Source organism: Adiantum capillus-veneris, chromosome 19, assembly GCF_014529385.1.
Source record: "Adiantum capillus-veneris isolate H3 chromosome 19, ASM1452938v2, whole genome shotgun sequence".
In the NCBI taxonomy this organism is placed as follows: domain Eukaryota; kingdom Viridiplantae; phylum Streptophyta; class Polypodiopsida; order Polypodiales; family Pteridaceae; genus Adiantum; species Adiantum capillus-veneris.
In genome coordinates this window covers 115,352,849-115,374,518 of record NC_140949.1, presented here as the reverse complement: position 1 = coordinate 115,374,518, position 21,670 = coordinate 115,352,849, and the positions used below count along the sequence as shown (strand labels likewise).

Genomic DNA, 21,670 nt, shown 5'->3' with positions numbered 1-21,670 from the left:
CCCATCGCTTGGCTTCAGTACGCAGTACCACGAGTACCAGTACCCATCATTATCTCAACATTACCAAGCATCTCTAGCAAGTATTCATTAGCATCTAGGATCATTTTAATAGCATTATGCAAGTCAATAAAGCAAGTTATTGCTTTGGTAACAGAGCAAGGGGGCCCTTGACGGTGGTTGGGACTTGACATGCCCTGTCTTATCTCTTTTCTTTCTCTGCCTCTTTCTCCTTGATTGTGTTCAATTCATTTCTCTTTTCAAGTGAAGTAATTTCGTATTTGTGCAGAGTACTAGATCCGAGCTAAATCCTTAAACACTTTCGTTGCACTTGACATGATGAGGCAAGAAGCGCGTCTTCAAATCCTCCTCACTCTCCTCCCAACTAAGCTTGAGGGGAGGAACGAGGAGAAGCGTGGAGTAGGCCACCTTGTGGGCTTCCTCGTCCTCCTCTATCCACTCATCCTTCTAGGTGGTCGTATCACTTGTAAGATGCATGAAAGCCAATAGAACTTTGTTATTATTAGACTTTTTAACATTTGCAAAATAGGATGTAAATTGATGCAACAAAAAGTAAGTGACAATAGCAACCATCTTTCCGTTAAACTTATTGAACGTAATCTTCTTGGGAACTGGTTCATGGGCCGTACATGTAGCATTGGTCGCCTCCGCGATGGTCTTGGAAAGATTTTCATAATCCAGCTCCGAAGGTGGGGTATCGGATCGAAGTGCCAAAGATGTGCAAAGATCACGCATGGCTGCCTTGTCTAGCATACGAGCCTCAACTTCGGCCGCCAATCGACGTTCCTCTTGCTCCACCGCTTTCGCATTCTCTAGCCGACATGTTTCTTCTTGTCACACCATCATCATCCATTCATAGCATCCATGGGATTCGGTGGCAAAGAGAGAGAGGTAGGGAGAGGACTCATGGGAGGATGGTGGTACTTGCTCTCCTTCTTGATTGGTGGAGGTCTCCAGACCGTTACGAGTCTTGACCATGCAAGGATTTTCGCTCTTGGTTCAAGGAAGGTTGCATACTAATCTTCAGGAGACTATCTACCCCCTCGTTGGTGCACCCCACATGCAGCACCCGATATACAATTGGTTGCTATTTCTCGACGCTAAAGGTGCACGTTCCTATGTGCAATTGTAGCCTACTGTTCCAAGAGAGGGAGGAGTATACCGAAGGGTTGCAAATACAACCAAAAACACGGAAGAACGGGGCCTTTTTGGGGATTAGCGGATGAGTGTAAAATCTTCAAAGCTCTAATACCAATGTTAGGTACAATTAAATTGAAATGGTGAAGATCTAGGTTTTACACTTCCACAATCCCTTACTTCCTTTCCTTGCGTCAGGATTCCTAAGAGAGAGAGAGAGAGAGAGAGAGAGAGAGAGAGAGAGAGAGAGAGAGAGAGAGAGAGAGAGAGAGAGAGAGAGAGAGACCCAATGGGGTCCCCACGAACCCCCTTAAGGGCCCCCTCCACACCGTTGCTGATGTGGTATTTGCTTTTGGTTGCGTAAATGGAACGTACACACATGTAGTACCTCATATGTAGACTCTACAGACTCGAATGATGATTTCCACCACAGTAACTCCTCAAGATGAGGCTCCTTTCCGATTACTTTGATGCATCTTTGGATTGTTCTCGATGTGTGATTGTAGATGGCTACTAAAGGGTAGATCTGGGGTTGAATTGCACCCCCAATGTGAGAGGAAGGAAGGGTTGAACTCGTAGATCTCGATGATGGAGATGATGGACAACAATTTGAGCACTCGATAACGACAAGGGAATGACCAAGGAGAGGCTCAATGGGTTGTCAAAGTACCAGACCACATCCGAGAGAGGTAATGTTAGTAGATTTTACGCACTTCTGGTGACGTAAGGGCTGAGGATTGAAAACGCTGGTTGATCTGCAAGTGAAAGGGTAGCGCTAGGGCTGAGATCTGCAATCGTTGGCTGCTTGCTGCAAAAATGTTATCGGTAGTTTGAATGTGAAAAAACACAAGGGGATGATCCGGAGCAAAACACTGGGAGAGCTCTGCTACTGATGCTATCTGCAAGATGCTCCAATCGATGGGTTCCTGCTCTTGAAGGTTATAAATCACTTAAGGGCTAGGAAGGGAAAACCTCTTTAAAAGCAAGTATACAACAAAGTGGACAGGGCTCCGGTTAGTATGGTCAATAACATCATCAAATTTCACAATTTCATAGAGGTTTACTTGAGCACGACTAACACTACGAGAATGGTGAAGGTCCTCAAGGCTACATGCAAAGGCCGTGCAAAGCAAAATCAGAGTCGGAAAACTGCCGAAGCTTGAGGACAAAGTGTCAAGATGTAAAAATGGTTGACTATAAGTACAGACAAGAGATGGCAGGTTCTGCAATTTGGGTAAGAATACGTGAAGATAGCAAGGCTACACCGACAAGGAAAACGAGTCGGTGTCATTTCTTCATGGTTCGATAATGGAATCAAGACTATGGTTATATGCAAGGCATTTCACTGAGTACTCTAATGACAACATTGTTATAAGGTATGCCATTTCATTTATGTGGGTTTTGTAATCCGTAAATGAATTTATTTTATAGGATGCTATGGATGGATTTCCAAAAGTTAAAATTTTGATGCAAAGGCAAGGCTTGTTGCTAGTTTTGATCATGAGTGCAAGATGTTGGGTATGTCGGACTCTTTGCTAGGGTATAGCTCTTAGGCAAAGTTTTTTTTTGCACTTAAGTTGATTGAGACAATAGTTTTTCGTAAAGCATGGCTTCTACTCAGTAAGCAAGTTAAATTGAAGGTTTACAATTTTGAACTTATTGCATTTTACAAAATTTCTCCAAAGTTAGTTTGACAAGCAAAAATTGCTTGGTCAAGACGGCTTTGGTAGTCAATGGAAATTAGATATCTAAGCTTCCTCAACTATCCTATTCCACTATTAGGTAGTCTCCGGATTCTCAATAAGATATACGCTTCGGCACACCGATTCTCTGTGACAACTCGACAAGGTCGATTTTCTTTTGCATTGACATTTGTGTGTCAACAGGAGCACTTATTAGCTATGAGCACTCAGTGTGTTCAGTCCCACCTTTTCAATGAACTAATATGAAGCACGACTTCACTTCATAGCAAACTACCTGTAACCTTTCAAAGTTTGAATATGCTTAGCATACGAACTTGGGGAAATTTGCAAACATGCCTACCTGATTTTTTCTTGGAAGTTGGTATGAACTAAGCCATGATGGTATGCAAGGTACATCGGATAGCTCAAAATTTCTTAGCATACATGGCTACGAGCCAAATTCAAGCGGAGGCAACTTCTCTCAAAGGGGCGACAAGGTTAGCCAATTTCAAATTTTGCTTGTTTTTTGTCTTTAACATTTCATTTGAAAAAGATTTCTCTGGGGTCCAAAGCAAAGTACTTTGACATACATAGACCGAAGCAAGGCTTCTATTCTGTGCCAAAGTGTTATTCAATGACTTGGGATCAAGGATAACGACACACATGTTTAGTATATGGGCAATAACATGATATAAGCTCACAGTTACGACTGGCAATGATCAATTGTGATGTATTCATGTCATTACAAATCGTGCAAGGCACGTATGCTACCGGCTCAAACTGTTGAGATCGTCATTAAAGCCAAGGGCTTATCACATTAGTTTTTTGGTATGCATGCATGGCATGCCAATATTGTGGACTCATTCCACTAAAGCATGGTTTACGCTTTCGCTATAACATCAGCTACTCTGTTTAGAAAGAGCCTCAAGCTACTCTGTCTAGAAAGATTTAAGGCTGGTATATTTTCTTGTGATAGTTGTATATGACTATAACGGCGGGCATTTTCTATGCATAGGGCACTGGCAATATAGATGATGCTTTCTGTGGATAGCAATAGTCATGGCCTCTCTATCAAGTAAATAATTCATGGGACAACATGAATAGACTAAGAGAGCCTCAAAGTAGGTGATCTCCTATTTGAACTCCTAAGAAACTTTAGTATGACTACCTTGTTTGGGGTGTTGAGAAATTTTCTCTTTTGTTCATGGAGAGAGATGATTCCTTCCAGATTCAGTTGTGAATAAGATTCCAACTATGAGATGATCTATGCTTAGTTGTAGCACTAATTGTGTCTCTCTAAAAAAAACATTTCACACTAGATGTACAATATCTCCATGAGATTAATTGTGGATCTACAATCACCAATAGAGGTCATGTCTTGGTTTGGTGGGTACTTGTAGATCAATTGATTAAAGTTAACCAAGATGTTTGTTCTTAACATTGTTAATTATCCCGGTTTATCAATCATTTTGGAGGACTGTTTGTAAACGGTCGGGATACACATCAGTACTGCCAGTCATCCAGAGAGGATACGCAGATTGCAAGTGTTAATCTTGTGCTAAAGGATATGTTAAGCGCTTACGTTAGCACCAAGCAATCCAATTGAAATTTTTTTATCTCTAGTTGGAATTTCTTACCATGAGAGGCAAAGCATGTTGCAAGATTAAGTTTAGTCCCTTCATGTTTATATCAGGCTCTGGATCAACAATTATAGTGGGGTTTTTAACTAATGAAGAATGATATTAAGTCAAGGACTTATACTTTGTTGATGAGTTACTTCAGCCAATTACTTTCATGGAAAGAAAAAAGAGGTACTCTTTTAGATACATCTTTACTTTTGATAACTCGTTTAGCATACTCAGTGAGTTCTAAATGGAGTCTATATGTTATCTTGGTGGATATGGGCCGGCTACACAAGACTGATGCAAAAAACGGACAGTTGGATCCATGAAGGATGCCATTGTAGAAAACATTAGTGTTCTTATGAAGATATCACTGCTTTTGTTTTCGAGGACGAAAATGCTTCTCCAAAGGAGGGAGTAATGTCATGCCTAGGGTAAGATCGGGTAGACAAAGGGATAGGACGCACATGCAATCAAGGGATGCTATATTTTAGCAGGCTATGAGTATATATATAGCGAGGTTGGGTGGAGAGTTGCATGATCTGGTCCCCTTTGGTCTTATAGGCTCTCCATTGCAACTCTCATCACCACAATTCTGGAGCATCCAGAATCACTTATCAGCTCCATATATCATCACATGTAACTTTGATCCCATAGGTCATACTTGACCTTTGAGGACAATAATAAAATCTATCTATCTCTCTCTCTTTCGGACATCCTCCCAAATCTCCACTTCATTTCTCTCGCTCGCGATTGTACTCTTGCACCCCTCCGATCCTTTCCATCCCTCTCCATTTCAAATGCCATATCTCTTCCTCTCCCTTCTCTGTTCCAAATGCTTGCCTCTCGAGATTTATCTCTCCTCTCTCTCTCTCTCTCTCTCTCTCTCTCTCTCTCTCTCTCTCTCTCTCTCTCTCTCTCTCTTCCTAGTGTGCTCTCCATTGCCCTCTTCATTTGTGCCCCTTTTCTTGAGACATGGTGGTTACTCGCAAAACTAGACATAATTTAGAACTTGATGTGATATCCACTTTTCAAGATAGTCAAGTGTCTATACCTATGCAAGGTTCTCAAAGTGGAGGTGATGAAGCAGGACCTTCCAATGTAGTGATAACTTAGGATTCTCAACCAAAATATCAACAATAGATAAGGAAGGGTCTTTGCAAGAAGAAGTTGATTCTATCATTGAGTCAAATTTCTTTTGCAATTGATTAGAAGATGATTGCATTAACAAGGATGCTAGGCTTCCATCGATTCCTATTAAAGATAAAACCTTTTATTTGTACTCATGATGATCATGTTGATGTTCTTCAAGAAAGCTATGTCCATAGCTATGGTTATCACCATAGCTTATGAGAATTTATTGTCTCAAAGTGCATTCTTGGGCAACCTCCCATGAACAATCATACTCCCATTGCATGTCAGCTCTACAAGAGGCTAAAGTATGATGAGAAGTTGTATTGTCATCCAAACTAAGAACATATGGCAAACAATTATTTTTGTGGTGTGAGATGATAATCATAAGGTGAAAGTATGTATCATGCTCAACAATGCGTACACCAAAGAGGAGGAGATTCCTTATAGTCATCGCCGTGTCATCAAGTTTGATCCATTGGAGATGAATGAGCACATTAAACAAGTAAGTATTTGATCATTCAAGGCTTGTGTATTCAAATTTTTGAGCTATTAAATATAATCATTAATATTTGTAATCTTTGTATGTAAGTAGAGCGGTTGAGGTGAGTATCCCTTGTTTCCTCTCACATCTTCATATTGGGATTGGTGGATCCAATGAGCATTGTTGGACGTCTAGACCCAAATTACAGGAGTGGGCTCTAAAGCATATGAAAAATAAGAGTCAAGCAACCAACATAGCAAAGTGGGTACGGATTCCTATAGCTTTTTTTGCACAGCTAGTATGGCAGGTATGTATCTAAAAGGCTTTTTTGATGCTCTTAATTTTCCTTGTAGGATGAATTTATGAAGGTTTACCATGCCAAAACTTTGGAGACATCCCAAATGTAGAGAGCTATGAGTTTAGCGACTTGCATGATGAGTATGAGAGGAGAAAAGAAGCGCTTGTTGAAGTGGAGATGACATTCATGAGGAAGGCATACGACTATGTGTACATTACCAATCTCGACAACGATGTCATGTGGTTCATCTTGTGTGTTGGATATGACAAATGGAGGGACAAAGCCAACAAGTTCACAATCAATAAAAGTATAGAAATTGCAAGGAGTTCTCTCTCTCTCTCTCTCTCTCTCTCTCTCTCTCTCTCTCTCTCTCTCTCTCTCTCTCTCTCTCTCTAAAAAAGTAAGCGCCAAATTTGATTGATCGCACGCTAAATAAAGAGTTTTTCTAGAATAAACTTAACTAAGGAATCTTTAATACATAGAAAATTCTTCACCAAAGTGAGGAAGCACACATAAAAGCTGCAACCCTTCATCAAGACATGACTTTCAAAGAGTGGCTTGCTCCTTGTGTTTATTAATATTATCTTCTCAATGTGATGCAATCAATTAAAATGTACATTGAGAGTAATCCAATTAAAATTTTTCTAGAATAAACTTAACTAAGGAATCTTTAATACATAGAAAATTCTTCACCAAAGTGAGGAAGCACAGATAAAAGCTGCAACCCTTCATCAAGACATGACTTTCAAAGAGTGGCTTGCTCCTTGTGTTTATTAATATTATCTTCTCAATGTGATGCAATCAATTAAAATGTACATTGAGAGTAATCCAATTTGGGTACATGTCCATGGGAGGGTGAGTAAAGGTGAAGGATGTGAGTTGGAAGAGTTTATAAATCTTTCATTGATCACTTCGAGGATGTTGCATCATGTGGTGACAAAAAAAGAAAGCGAGCGAGATTACAAAAGAGCAAACCAACATAGAATGCACGACAAGACGATTGCTATATAGGTAAAGTAATCAAACCCCATGTTATGGTGGTTGCTAAGAGTAGTTGCTTCTTTATGTGTATTTTTGGATTACTAAAGCAATTGGTGGGCCAATGGTTTCAATGTGGCTAGATGGTACCATAATCATCATAGTGATGCATGGGTCCATAGCAAACGAACGAGGAGAGCCACAAATACAAAACCGAACAAATCAAAGAGCTGAATGGAAAAGATTGATGGAGTCTTTGCCTTGGATTCATCGACTATTCCAAAGGAAAATTTCCACCAAATGAAATTGACATAAAGATAGGTATTGTCCTTTGGATTATATATATTTAAACTCTAAAGCATATGAAAAAATTACTCTCTTTGTTCTCGCAAATAGGATCAAGATCATAGACCAAGGAAAAAATAGTGGAGGAAGACCGGAGTGGTGCTACGGCAAAAAATGGGAAAGGAAAATCTTTCAATGGAGAACCTGTGTCATCAAAGGATGTAGTGCAACCTCCACCCAAAAAGCAAAAAACGCAAGTGGGAAGCAAAAAGAGAAGACCTCAGAAGTCCGAGGAAACCCAAGAAGAGGAGGATTGAGAGGAGACCAAAGGAAAGTCTCACGATGACTCTCAATCATATGTTGAGGTGGCCTCTTCTCATAAACGTGCCAAAAGTGAGACGTACACAAATCATGCAGAAGGAAGGTCTTGACCGAGAGATTTTGAGTGCCTTTATCACATGTTTTTTGACTACATTTATTTCTCAATAGTAAAAGATTGAGCACTTTCATGTCATCTTACAATTATTTGTATGAATGAATGTCACCATAACCCCATGTCACCTACCATTAGTGTGCGATGCTGGAGAGATTGTAGACTCGTTAAATAAATTAGACAATTACAAGCACACCTTTTATGAATGATGCCATGCATAAGAGAAAAAGATTAAAGGTATTTTGTGATTGTATTGCCATGAATTTTTGAGCTCCAGGTGGCTTGACCAGATTTGCTGACATTGATTCTGAAACGTATTTGGGTGGTGCATAATGAATATGGGCGGACTTTCTCACAGGGGTAGTCATATCACAAACAAGCCCTATGGTCCCTTCATGGAATGACATGAGGTTTGACCTCACTGAGATGGAAATGGACCCCTTGCATAAAAAATCTTGAGATTCAATGGCACCTTTGTGGCTACTATGCATGGCAAAGATCTTTGTGAAGTTGTTGGGTGCTGTGTGAATCATGAATTGTAGCTCAAGCATATCCTATTTTTGGATATCCCTAGAGAATTTTGGCATTTTGAGGATGCAATGATCTAGAGATGGTGAGTCATAAATTAATATTATTACAAGCCTACTTCTTTATTGTGTCTTAATGCGTGTAGCTATTTCACATTAATGTGCTTGTGGTAGCCATATTCAATTACCCTCACCGACCTAGATATGTGCATACACAATATGAAAGACATGTTGGAGATACGATAGCTGATGGTGGGCACTACAACCTAGATAGCACTCACATTTTGGGAGCAACTTATAAGGAGAGGAAAAATTGGGAGGTGGTGCGGAGGAAGGATGGATGTCCTATCAGAGGACCAACACAACGGCAACCATCATTCTCTCATTAAGCAATGTACATTAGATGTAGCTCACAATGTCGAGAACATGTCACGTTAAATTTCTTTGTTATGTTACTTACTTGGATAATTGGTTGCTTGGCACATTCACATAGGCCAGGGGCATTGTCCTCGATGTTTTTGTGAGCATGGGCACAATGGTACGTGCATGTTGTGAGCTTCACTGTCATTGTGTGAGTAGAGAGTATGAGGGCGAGTACCTTTTGACTTGCTTGCAAGGAATAAACAATTTGCCTCCCGATATTGGAAATTGCAAGTTCATAGGTCCTACAACAAGGAGAGCTTTAGAGGAAAGAGATTCACAAATAGAAGCACAAGGTCAAAGCAAAGAGCCTCCATTGGTAGGGCCATCTAGATCCCACCTCTAGCCTCTCAAAACACCCCTTCACGAATCATTTACCCAAATATTATATCCCTCAGAACCCCCTCCTCCTTACAAGTATCAACCACTAATGTATTGTTAGGCGTTTGCCTATGGTTGAGATATTTATTAAGGGTTTGTTTCATTGGCAATGCTTTCATTCTCTTATCCTTTATGTTGTCAATAATTCAAAACTTGTAGTTGTTCTTAAAAGTAGTGGTTTTGGCAAAACCACTGACTTTGTAAAAAAACACAACCCACATGATACAATGGGATTCAAAATCATATACTCATAAGCTCTTTATCAGGTCTTTGATTCAATTTTCTATGCACCATCTCTCTTTTCTTACTGTACTATTCTTCTAGCATTTCATAATGTCTAATACGAAAGATCTTTTGGTAGAGGATGTGGTAAATCTTCAACACGCGTCTCGAGATAAGGCACCTCTTGTTGACCACATGACAACTACTATTTTAGGTGATAAGATAAAGTGATGGTTGCATTTCGTGAAGCAACAATCTGTGCATAATGTTGAGTTTTTTGAAGATCTAGAGAAGATTTGCAAATTGTAGGGGAAGATGTCATGGAATCGATTGTGTAACACTTCATACATAGACGATGTGGTGGCTCCCACGACCCTCGGTGTTTTAGTTTTGGGAGAGCATGGTCTATATAGAGTCCCACCACAATGTATCTTTGAAAAGGACTCTTGACACATGGCCTTAGCTATGGAATTTGTTTTTTGCCCATCAAGATGCCACCTGTCAGAGTACTCTCAAGACCTCATAGAAGCACCAACTACTTCAGAAGATGCCCAAGACATAGAGGAGAATTAAGAGAGATAGAAAACAAGTAGAACATATAGGGACGTTTTGGTTTTGATAATGTTTTGACAAGAAAACAAAATTGATTTTGGAGTAAACAACATGAAGGGACTTTTTGGTGTAATGATGTTTTGTAAAAAAGAGTTCTAGTATGAGTCTGTCTCTCTGCTTGTTGGTCTCTAGCTCTCTATCTCTATCTCCATAACATCTCTATGTGTTTCTAGAAAAGCTTGCCAAGTGCTAAAAAAACGCTCACTAGAGATTGCTCGGCCGAATGCCATCCGCAAGTTGCAAATAAATTGATAAAAAACTTCATCACCTTCAAGTCACCTTCAAGGGCAACAACCTTGCCATCAAGATTTACATACACAATTATGGAATCAATTTTCTCTATTTGCTTGCTAACGTGGATTGAACCGATCAAAAAAGTTGTGCAATATTTTTGTATCACACACACAAGCACACTGCAGTTGACTAGTTATCCGTAGAGAAATTTCAGTTTTATTGGATTTCACGGATGTGCAACACACACAAGTGATACTCAAATTGCTATCTCAAAAAATTCAATCAACCAGTGGATGGTAGTTGCTTATCAATTCAAAATGGGCTTGACATCACATTAATACAAGTGAGTTGAACAACCATGCTCTTTATCCTATTAACTAAGATAACAATATCCTCCCCTTCATACATATTATATTTGTAGAGTTGCTGCTTGAGACAACGTTTCTTCTTTTAGATCTCGCCTGGAAATTCTTTTCTAAGACTTTTGAAGCTTCAGGTGCATGCAAACACTCATCTAGTAATCGAACATGATTATCAAGGAGTGTTGTGATTATAATGCATAATACTTTTTATCTTAAACTATTGATTGTGAATTGGCTACAATTGTGGATGTCCTTGTTTTTCTTCCTTGTTTTTTTTTCCATATTGGATTTTCTCTATGGCTCATAGATTCTCTTTCATTAGTTTCCAGCCCCTCTTTTGTCTCCCATTGTGCCATAAAGGCGTCTTTCCTTAGGAGACTCTCCTTATGCTAGTGTCTAGACTCTTCACAAAAGCACAAACATTATGTCATCTCCATACATGAATACAATGACTACATACATAGCTAGGATTATGTTTGGGAGTACCAAAAGAAGATAAGGCAAAGATACAATGAGGATTTTTGAAAGGCTTTACAAAAACAAAAGGCAAAATCTTCTAAATCCCAAAGACGCCCCCAAAATGGGCTCCAAATCTTTGCTCAATCTTTAAAAAAAGAAATTTTCTACAAACTAATGAAAGAGCACTCGAAAAAAAAAAAACTTCAACCACTGTTGTGGGAAATACCTCTTGTAGAGATGGCAGTGATAGAGAGCCCTTAACAAGAAGGGCACTTGGTGTTTGGAGATGGCATGAACTTCAATTTATCGGTGAAGAAGAAATTTTGCCGAATGTGCACCGTGCTCCCAAAATTTAGAGACTTGACGATTGATCTTAGAGGTCAACGCCTTTACCAATTGGCCTAAACCTAGTGGCGCTTGTCCTTTGAAGAAAAAGGCCAAAACTATAGGTTTTACCTTTAATTGAACAGTGAGGCACACTCACCCTTACACTAATCGAGGTAATACGTGAAGCAAAGGCCCACTTTATGCACAATAATACACCAACAAATGAGCAAGATGATTGTGATAATCAATGATGCAAAAAGAGGGCTTAATTTCTCATGAAAACACATGATTAGAGTCTAAACCAAAGGGCACATGTGCAAATGAAAGCACATGATTAGTCTCTAAACCAAAGGTCCAAGATGCAAATGAAGCTCAAAGCTCCTTGAGCAATTAAGATGCATTAAAGCTTAATTACACCTACTAGAGAGCATATAAGTAGTGGGAGTGATCAATATGAGCTAATTAAGGGTGTGTAGGAAAGAATCAAGCTCAACAGAGTCTTAAATGGCCTATGATAACATATAATGCAAGACATATGAGTGTAAAGTACATGGTTATCAATCAATTAGAGAGAATAACGAGTCTCTAGCTGATATAGCATAGGAGAGAATGCTTAACCCTAGGATCTAAGTATATTAGGAAGTACTCATAATGTACAAGCTATAATACCACTTGTTGGAGCTTGGCTGGTCGAAAGAACAAGCTCCCATTCATGGTGTGCATAATGTGACACACTAGTTGATCAATGGATGCAAAAGATAACACACTTGAATAGGTCAACTTAATAATTACAAGTGCATTATATAGGCATGCTAGGGAGCTTAGGGAGGAGGTAAGTGTTGACCTAAAGCCCTCAAATCATCCCCTAACTGTATGGATTCGGCTCACCTTCTTATGGATTGATTTCCAACTAATAATGACACCTCATGGTTACTCATCTACATTTACCATGTACTCGTGGTTCATACTCTAGGTGAAGGTTCACACAGAAGGCTATGATCATAGGCTAAAGACCATTCCCGACATCATTTAGTTGTTCTTAATGTTGTGCCTCCCCAAACAAGGATGTAAATTTATTTGCTCAAATATATTCTTGTGGTAGTATCATGATTCTCCATTGCAAATGTACTATGACTTACATACAAGGACCCTCCTTGTAGACAACCCAATGCCGATGCACAAGCTTCTTTGCCCTTCTTTTCATGTTCATGGCTCACATGGTAAGCCTTCAATTTCTTTTTGATCCCATGTGTGTGTTATGTACATAAAAGCAATGTTTCCACATTAAGGTGCATAAGCCCATAAAATTATGCACATTTCTTTGTTCAAACATGTTCTAATGGAAGCATCACAATTCTCCATCGCAAAGGCACTATCAATTATATCCAAGGTCCCTCCTTGTAGACAAAGAAGAGGCTTCTTTGCACGTTCAAGTTTTACATGGTAAGCTTTCAACTTCTTGTCGCTCCCATGAGTTACATCAGGAATGTAAAAGTAATGTTTCTTGCTTTTTGGAAAAAATATTTCCATCTACAAGCCGTGATTACAATTCCACACCTTGAGACAAAGACCATGCTCATTGGGATATTCCTTAGGGAAAATGGCAAAACATTGTTTGTTTAGGTAGGACCACATAGTTTATGGTGGATATGAATCTTTGAAACACTTGCTTTGACAAGGTGGTTTTACCAATGGGTTGATCCACTACATAATGTATCATTTCATAAGTAATTTTACACAAAATCATAGGGTTATTTTTTTTGAGTTTGGACGTGGATAACAATTGATAGACTCTTTGACACCTGTAAAAATTATCCAAGGCTAACAAAACCGGTTGTCTCGTTTATATGGCTATATCTGAGAGTGCTATACTTGCTTAAAGATGTTTAAGTTTGTTGCACTCCGACATTGAAGATGAGGAATTAGTTCATCTACGAATCTAGTTCTTGTCCTAATGTATAGAATAACTAGAACAAGTAATGATTTTGACTAAAATATACATAAATTCTTCAATAACATAAATGTTTTTGTAAATATACTTTCTTGTTCTTTAGAGCAAGCTATCTTTCAAACATGATGTTTTTTTTTTTTCGTCTTATGTAATCTATTTAAAATAGCAACACACACACACACACACACACACACACACACACACACACACACACACACACACACACACACACACACACACACACACACACAAGGTCCTCCCAAGCAACTGGGTGGGATGGGACACTAGCTCTGGAGTACATTTTGTCTATGGGTTTGGAAATACCCACTGTCGGTAATTCCTACTTAAGTTGATAGGCATAAGGTGGATTGGACAAAGGCCCTAAACAGAGTCCTATTCCTAGTCATTGTAATTCTTTGACTTGATCGGTTTCAACAGATAGGAACTACCAATTTCACTCTTCCTTTTATAAATTCTTTTTAAACTTGATGTCTTTTTCAAGGAATGATTACATTTAAACAGATAGCCTATCGAAGTACACTAATCACAAAAGTTATGTCTAATGCTAGCCTTGAAATTCTTACTGGAGCAAAATATTTGTAGACACATTGTCTAATACTAGCTCATAAAGCTTTAAGACTACTTCTAGAGCACAATGTTCATAGAATCATTATTAATCCTTATATAGGTTTTAGGAGAAACTAAGCAGTACTCTCATTAACATTGTAATTAAGATAACCACTAGCCTGACAACAGGCTTTACTCACATAATCATCTTACTGATGAGGTAGTGGGTCCATACTCAATGGACCTACTATCTCATTAAGTATGGTGCTTGGGAAAGGACGGCATGCATGCACACATACATAGACACACATAGTTGTACTAATTAGGATTGTAGTTAAGCTAATAATTTTGAAAATTTGACATAGATAACAACGGAAAGGCTCTTCAAAACCTATAAAACTTAAATATGTTGCCTTGTTTATATCGATGTAGATGAAGGTCCTATCTTTGCTTAAAGATGTTTGGATTTGTTGTCGTTCGGACCTTAAAGATAATGACTTAGATAATCTATAAACCTATTTCTTGTCTTGATGTATAAGATAACTAGAACTAGTATTCATTTTGATTAAAATGTATGAAAATGCTTCAAATACAAAAATATTTATTTGCATATACTTTCTTGTTGTTTAAAAAAAGTTTGTCTTTTCAATGTCTTTTCAACACGGTTTTCTTTTATGTCTAAGTAATCTTCTATTTAAAACAGACACACACATACACACATTGATTAAGCAAACATGACTATTCAATTCAAAATAAATTTGGGTTGATTTCCTCTCTACAATTTTCAAGTTTCCTTGGTACAAACCAATCTCAACTAGCAATCAAGAAGCTTCCTGCTATATTCCCTATTTGGGGTGGGCATACATACATACAATATGTGTGTGTGTGTGTGTGTGTGTGTGTGTGTGTGTGTGTGTGTGTGTATTAAAAGAGGATAGCTAAATAAGTCATAATGATCATAATTCATGTCTAAGATATTGACAGGGATAGTGATGTGAATGTGATTGTGATTGTTTAGTGACCAGTGTGCTTTGTGCTCGTGCATGGTTTGAATAGTTGAATTGCATTTTTGCATAGGGTCGGTGTCTATTTCTAATGTCTAATGAACTGGTTTATTGTTTATTGTTTATTTTGCAGGCATAATTGAGGATGATCACTCTTTTTTTAAAGCGGGAGGTATGACACAATGCTGATGTGGCAACCAATCAACTTAGAGAGAGAGAGAGAGAGAGAGAGAGAGAGAGAGAGAGAGAGAGAGAGAGAGAGATTTGATTATTGTCCTTGGAGGTCAAATATGACCTTGGGACCGAGAAAACATACATGGTTGGACCTCTTACTAGAAGAGTACATGGAGAATCATGACTAATGTGGATACAACAAAATTGTGACAATGTCATTAGGGAAGATGGCTTAGGAGTTTTGGAGCCGGAATTTCCTTGATGATGGCCTTGTCACCTTGATAGATGGCCCATTATCCGGCTACTCATGCTTTTCTAGCATTTGGGAGTTCTTGCTCCTTGCCTTTGAGTTGGGCAAGGCCTCATGTATCCATACTTTGGTGCCTTTGCAGTTGTATGCAGTTGTGTGTGCAATAGACTCGATTTATAGCACGATGAGAGTCAAGATGGGTGCTATGTGTTTGTGTGTGTGTGAGAGAGATCCAAGACCTTTCCATTAGTATTGCTTTGGCATTACTTTAGTCACCTCCTTGCACTTGAGAAATACCATGTATATGCATTTGGACATAAAAGCTCATCTCAAGATTTTCCAAATATAGGGGGAGATTGTGTACATTTCATCTCATTCCTTGTCATCAAGCAAAAGCCTCATAAATATCTACCACAAATACTCTAGACTTTCTTATGGAACAATAACCATGATAAACCAAATTAATGGACCTTCTAACACCTCTTTTGTCATCCACTATATTTACACAAAAGACTTCGTCGAAACTTCACACTTTGACAAAGAGGTATTGGCTCATAATGCATGTACAGATGCAGCCCCTTATTGACATGTACATACAAGATATTTTTGCAAATAATGGAAAACGTCAAGCTAATGTTTAATTGGTCTACCATATTCATTTATTCAGGACTTAGATACATGCGTAGTGAGAATATCAAATCCTGTCTACCTAACCTTTTGTTAAAAAGATGTGTCTAGTGAGCATGCTACCCAACATAATTAAACCAACTTTTGTGAGATGATTGTCATTGTTTAAGGTGGTTGTAGATGATGAGTGATGATACTTACACGCTCAAAAATGACAAAAATGGTGAGCACATGTGTTGAGGCAAGGATATATGTAAGAGTGCAAGCTAATTGTCGCTTGTCCAATTTCTTTGTGAATTAGGATACTAAATGTATGGTGGCTCCCAGTTTAGCCATAAAGCCAATGGGTGTTTTCTGAGGTACATGGCAATGCAAAGTGCGTTTTACTTTTTAATTTTCCAAGCTAGGGCTGGCAAGGGGAAAATAGCCTCCAACCACCAACAAGTCACCCGGGGCAAGAAGCAATCTATCCTCCTCAAGGGATAAAATGTCTTCTAATGCCACCCCCTTGTTAATTACACCACCTAGAGGTGACAATGCGAGGTGCTTATTGTGTAGAAACCATAGTACTCAATACTTAAAACTAATGCACAAATGGACTCTTGCACCTGTTTCTGCCCTTTTTCTCGGCAAAATGAGATGTACTTGTTACTATGGAATGAGCTCCATCATACCCACTCACGAGTTTCAAGGAGCTCTTCAAGGGATTAGAACAGACCTTCTAAAGTAAGAGGGGTTGCACAAACTTCCGCACGGTATGACATTCATTCTGCATATGGCAAGATGATGTTTTGGACTACAAATCCTTGCATGCTTCTTCATATGGACTAGCCAACTTTTCTCCAAGCCTCACACTCTTGCATGCTCAGGGTTAGCAACAAATCAATTATCATATACTCTTCCCAAACCCATGATATATCACATGCCTCGAAAGTGCATCATTAAAGTGTTTTCCTTGAAAGTCTTGCTCCTATAAGGACATGCACAATACCTGTTTTGCTTACGTAGGTAGTTACACACGGTGGCTCTGTTTACTTTGTCAAGCTGTGCGTCCCAGCATACTTTCACTTGAGCTCAATACATAAATCTTCTAAAAAGTGAAACAATTGCATAAATCCAACCACAGCCAATGAAAACCCTGTTGTAAAGAGCACTATCACTACAAATTGTTTGAGAATGCGTGAAGGCCACAAAGCTCTACAAAATCTCCATAAGTTAAAACAAATAGAATGACGGAATCTCTATAAGTTTACGGCAGACAAGACATAGATGATAGAGCAATGCTCAAGCTACCAAAGTATTCTTGCTTATGTGCCAAACTTCCCAGTTTGATAAGTTAAACAGATAAGGACAATGAGATTAATCCCTTCTTTCAAGCTCCTACCCTTGGTTCATAGACATATTTTTGTAGCACTTACAACAGATGAAGCTCGGTAAAAAGCTGGTCGTAAGTGGCATCATATTTCAAGGTCGATTCATCTGAAACCTGTCGAAAGTTTGTGAAAAGGAAAAGGAATGTAAATACTCGAAAGGACAATGCTACCCACTTGCAGGTGCATCCATTTCTTTACACGATCAAAATGAGATGATTTGAAAAAAAAAACTCAAATCTCTGAACTTACAATGTCGAGAAATTTATGGCATTCTACTAGCTACTCTATGTACATTAATACTTTGATTCTTGCAAGGGTCCTGTAAATTCAATCGTTAAGGCTCACCAATAAAATGGATAAAACTTACAATCCTTGCCTATAATTACAATAATTAAAGAATCCAAAGTTAATATTTTATCTCCTGATAGACTAAAAATAGGATCCAAATAGGGACCAAAAATCCACACAGTGCAGTTGTGGTATCATCAATCAATCCACACGAGTGTAGAACAAAATGGATCAATAGGCATTTAAATAAAAGAGCAATCAAGGTGCAAGTGTTATTCACAACACACAAATCCTGAAGAAAATAACACAAAAACCATGTATCCAAAGAGCTTCCACAATGAGCTTCCACAATACAAACAAATACCATTGCGTGAATAGCCCTGATTGACTTTGGCTGTCGAGGCATGCCCCTTCTTGAAGAAAGTAGTGAGGTGATCAAAGCGCTTCACCAAGCCGCAGAAGGAAAAAAAAAATCAAATGAGGGCGTACGGTACAAGGTAGCTCATCATTGGCATGTTCGTTTCAAGTTTTGTACAAGCATTCATACAAGACTTCCGTAACAAACTCTACTGCTTTCCTCAACTCAATCATCTCTATACAAAATATGTTACTTTGAAATAAGGGTGGCGGTTATCATACTTGCATCACCCACTCTACGACTAAAGAAACGCATCATTGTTACATATATATCTTTCACGTATTTCTCAGATTGACTATGCACCTTGTCATGCCATCGAATGGCATGACAAACACGTAAGATATGATCGAAGTGAGCTTGATATATGCTTGGCAAACACACAACCCAGGAGTGGCACCAATCAAGAAGTACCCTAGGTTGGTTTGCACAATCAGAACACCAATGCGTACATTGTTAGCCTGACTTGCAAACACATATCCACCCATGGGAAAATCCGTTTCACAGCCCAGGAGAAAATCCGTTTCACAGCATTCACCACAGAAACACAGATGTACCTGTTGAATCACCAACATGAGATCGGACAATTGTCAATGCAACAAGCGTAGCCACCGCACCAACCATCGCGGCCATCTCCCCACCTTTCAATGCATTTCCAATGGTGATGATTGAGATCTCCCGCGCAAGCTTCTTGCCATTCTCAACAACAGCCCTGCTCCTCTGCAGCTTGCACTCGAAGATAAATTCAAAGACCAGAGCTGTTATCCATGTCATAATCATTCTGGGAACCAAGAAAACCAAGCAGACTACAACTGCAAGGACCCCGATGTCAGTGCCGACAAGGAGCGAAAGGTCAAAAGGGGAAAGGGTCTGCGTATACATGGCTACCTTCCAGACTATGACCATTCTTACGCCTAAGTAAACACAACAGCATAGAGCTGCAATACCTGCTGTGAGACTGTAGATCCATAGTAGCCTGGCTATGGTTACCCGAAAGGCCGCCTCCGAGTATGAATGGCTGCCTCTTCCCTCATCTACGTCAGCTTCATCCTCCTTTGCTGGCACCATAACCCAAAGCCGCTCCACAAATCAGAAGGCAGGAAGTTTAGCAGGAAGAACCGAAATTAAGAATTACAAAACCCTAAGAGCATCAGCAAGCCAAAGGGAAGCGCAAAAAACTCAAAATTAGGGTTTACAGAAGCGCTCAAGGCTTTGCTATACACAGAACAAAGAAAATGGGGGTGTCCAGAAGCAGATAAAAAGTGGGTTACGAGGAAAGAAAACAGAGGAAAGTGAGTGGGCGATGGAGCAGGAAAAGCTTGAATGGAACATGGAGATTCGAGCTACGGATGTGAGTTTGCCTGCGATGAGCAAAGCACCAGAAGAACAACACAAGTCTGTTGACGTCCTCCTTGAAAGCGTGTCAACGCTCCGTTTCTTTCAAACATTCCCACGACCACCACGGATCGAACCTTGGGACCATTTGACAACAATGAAAGGATCAGCAAACCCAAAACCGAGATTCACTGTATCTTAAAGTTACAAAATCGCACCAAGATTCTGAGCTTGCCTTCAAGAAAACCGGCTAAATTTAACAATTTTTACCGTAATTATTGGCAAATGCTTCAATTTTTGACCTACAAACTGGTAAGTGTGACCTTATTTTCTTCAGTTAGGAAAAATGCTTTTGGCGAGCCCCTGCTCAGTTGGCCTTATCATTGTGATTTGAGAAAGAAACCATCACATTTGGTAGTGTATCTCTATAATGTTCCAAATTATACCTATATTTTAAAAAAATTGAGATGAAATTCTCTAAGCAACCTTTCGTAATTTCATATCGATTTGGGATTGTGTAGCTTCTTTTTTGTATTTTTTGGCCCCTTGGGAAACCAATGTCCCTCAAGGTACATGTAGTGCTTGAGGTTGATTGTGTATTCTTTTCTCTGTCAATATAACATCTCCACTCACAATTGTGAATATGGCAAAAAAATAAAATGAAATAAGTCCAACTTTGAGAGGGAAATTGCTTTGATTGGCTTTAGATAATGCTAAGCTATCTTTTACGATGCCCTTTTGTTCATCATTCACCATTGCTTATAGCAAGGTGAAGGTTCACATTGGCATTCTAAAACAGTATAATGAAAAGTAAGTCAGATTATGTAGAGTCTGAAATGAAGGGCCACATTGAGAATGAAGGGCCACATTGAGAAAGTGAAATAACAAGGTGAAGTCTTTACAAGGGCCTTCAAAAGGCAAAAAAGTGACTATTGAAGGGTCATGAGAGTTACAAATCTATTTTAGGTTAAAACTCATAATGATCTCCGGCAGAGAGAGAGAGCGAGAGAGAGGGTAGTGTTTAAAAGAAATCGTTTACTTAGCCCTTGATGTAAAGGGTAAATTTAAAAACTTTTTGCTATTAATTGCTATTTATGATTAAAAGTGTGCAAACTTCGGTCATAACAATTAATGTGCAAAAAATGGATAATTATAATTTTTAATTGAAGAATTACTTACAAAGCTTAAAAATTCACATTGTAAAAAACTTTGAGCTTTTAATTGTTTGCCTATGCATTAAGTCTCCCCAATCTCACAAAAACAAGTGAAAGGGTCACGACGGCTCTAAAACAATAAGAAAGTGTTAAAATCCTTAGGTTGAGTTTAACAAGAATTATATAAGGTGAAGCAATGTTCGAGAATGTCTCTTTTATTAAGCGATCGAGTGTCCTCCTCGAAAAGAAGCAAACAAAAATTACTAGCATTTTTTTAAAATTTGTAGGATTTTTGAACTAAGTTTTGACATCATTGCATCGGTTTTTCTTCTCTTTATCATGGTTTGCTCATATATATATATATGTGTGTGTGTGTGTGTGTATGCTTAGAACTTACTAGAATTATACAAGGTGAAGCTTCACTTTATCATTCTAAAAGAATAGAATGTAAAAGAAGTCAAGCTATGTGAGGAAGTGAAATGAAGAGTGAAATAAAAATACTCATTTAATACTTTAAAACCAAAATAACATTTAAAGTAAGTTTCAATCATCGTTGAAAACATTGAAAGTATGCCTACCGTAACACTTCTCTCATGCTTCTTTTAGAAATCCAATAAAAAGTTTTTCGAAACATATTAAGTATGTCACTGAAGGGTGAGTTAAAGAAATGAAAAGACAGAAAAAGGTGAAAAGCCAAAAAGACATATGAAGGTGGAAAGTTAAAAGACCATTTGTGTTCATATAAAGAGTTGGTCTACTTCACATTGGATATTTGTGTTTTTCTTTTCCTTTATTTTTTCGTTAGCGTTTTCTTCTCTTTAAAGTGTCCTCTCTCTCTCTCTCTCTCTCTTGCGTGCACGCAAAGTTGTATCCGTCCTTCTCTTATCCAGCTAATATTATTGCAAATCTACACGCTTCGC

General features: G+C 38.7%; 1 protein-coding gene across 1 annotated transcript; it reads right to left on the bottom strand.

The window, feature by feature from the left end:
• Nucleotides 1–18,140: 18,140 nt before the first annotated feature.
• On the bottom strand, nt 18,141–19,708 carry LOC147434703 (uncharacterized). The gene is made up of 2 exons (XM_086491151.1): nt 18,903–19,708; nt 18,141–18,818 (listed from the first exon to the last, which is right to left on the bottom strand). The coding sequence occupies exons 1-2, from the start codon at nt 19,327–19,329 to the stop codon at nt 18,796–18,798; spliced, it is 450 nt and encodes a 149-aa protein (XP_086347277.1). The 5' UTR covers nt 19,330–19,708; the 3' UTR covers nt 18,141–18,795.
• Between the last annotated feature and the right edge of the window lie 1,962 nt (nt 19,709–21,670).

What these genes read in the sequence shown, in the direction of transcription:
- LOC147434703 (XM_086491151.1), bottom strand. Translation starts at nt 19,329, where the DNA reads ATGGTGCCAGCAAAGGAGGATGAAGCTGACGTAGATGAGGGAAGAGGC. An exon ending in CATTGGAAATGCATTGAAAG is followed by an intron (nt 18,819 to 18,902) that starts GTGGGGAGATGG and finishes GTGATTCAACAG; the next exon opens with GTACATCTGTGTTTCTGTGG.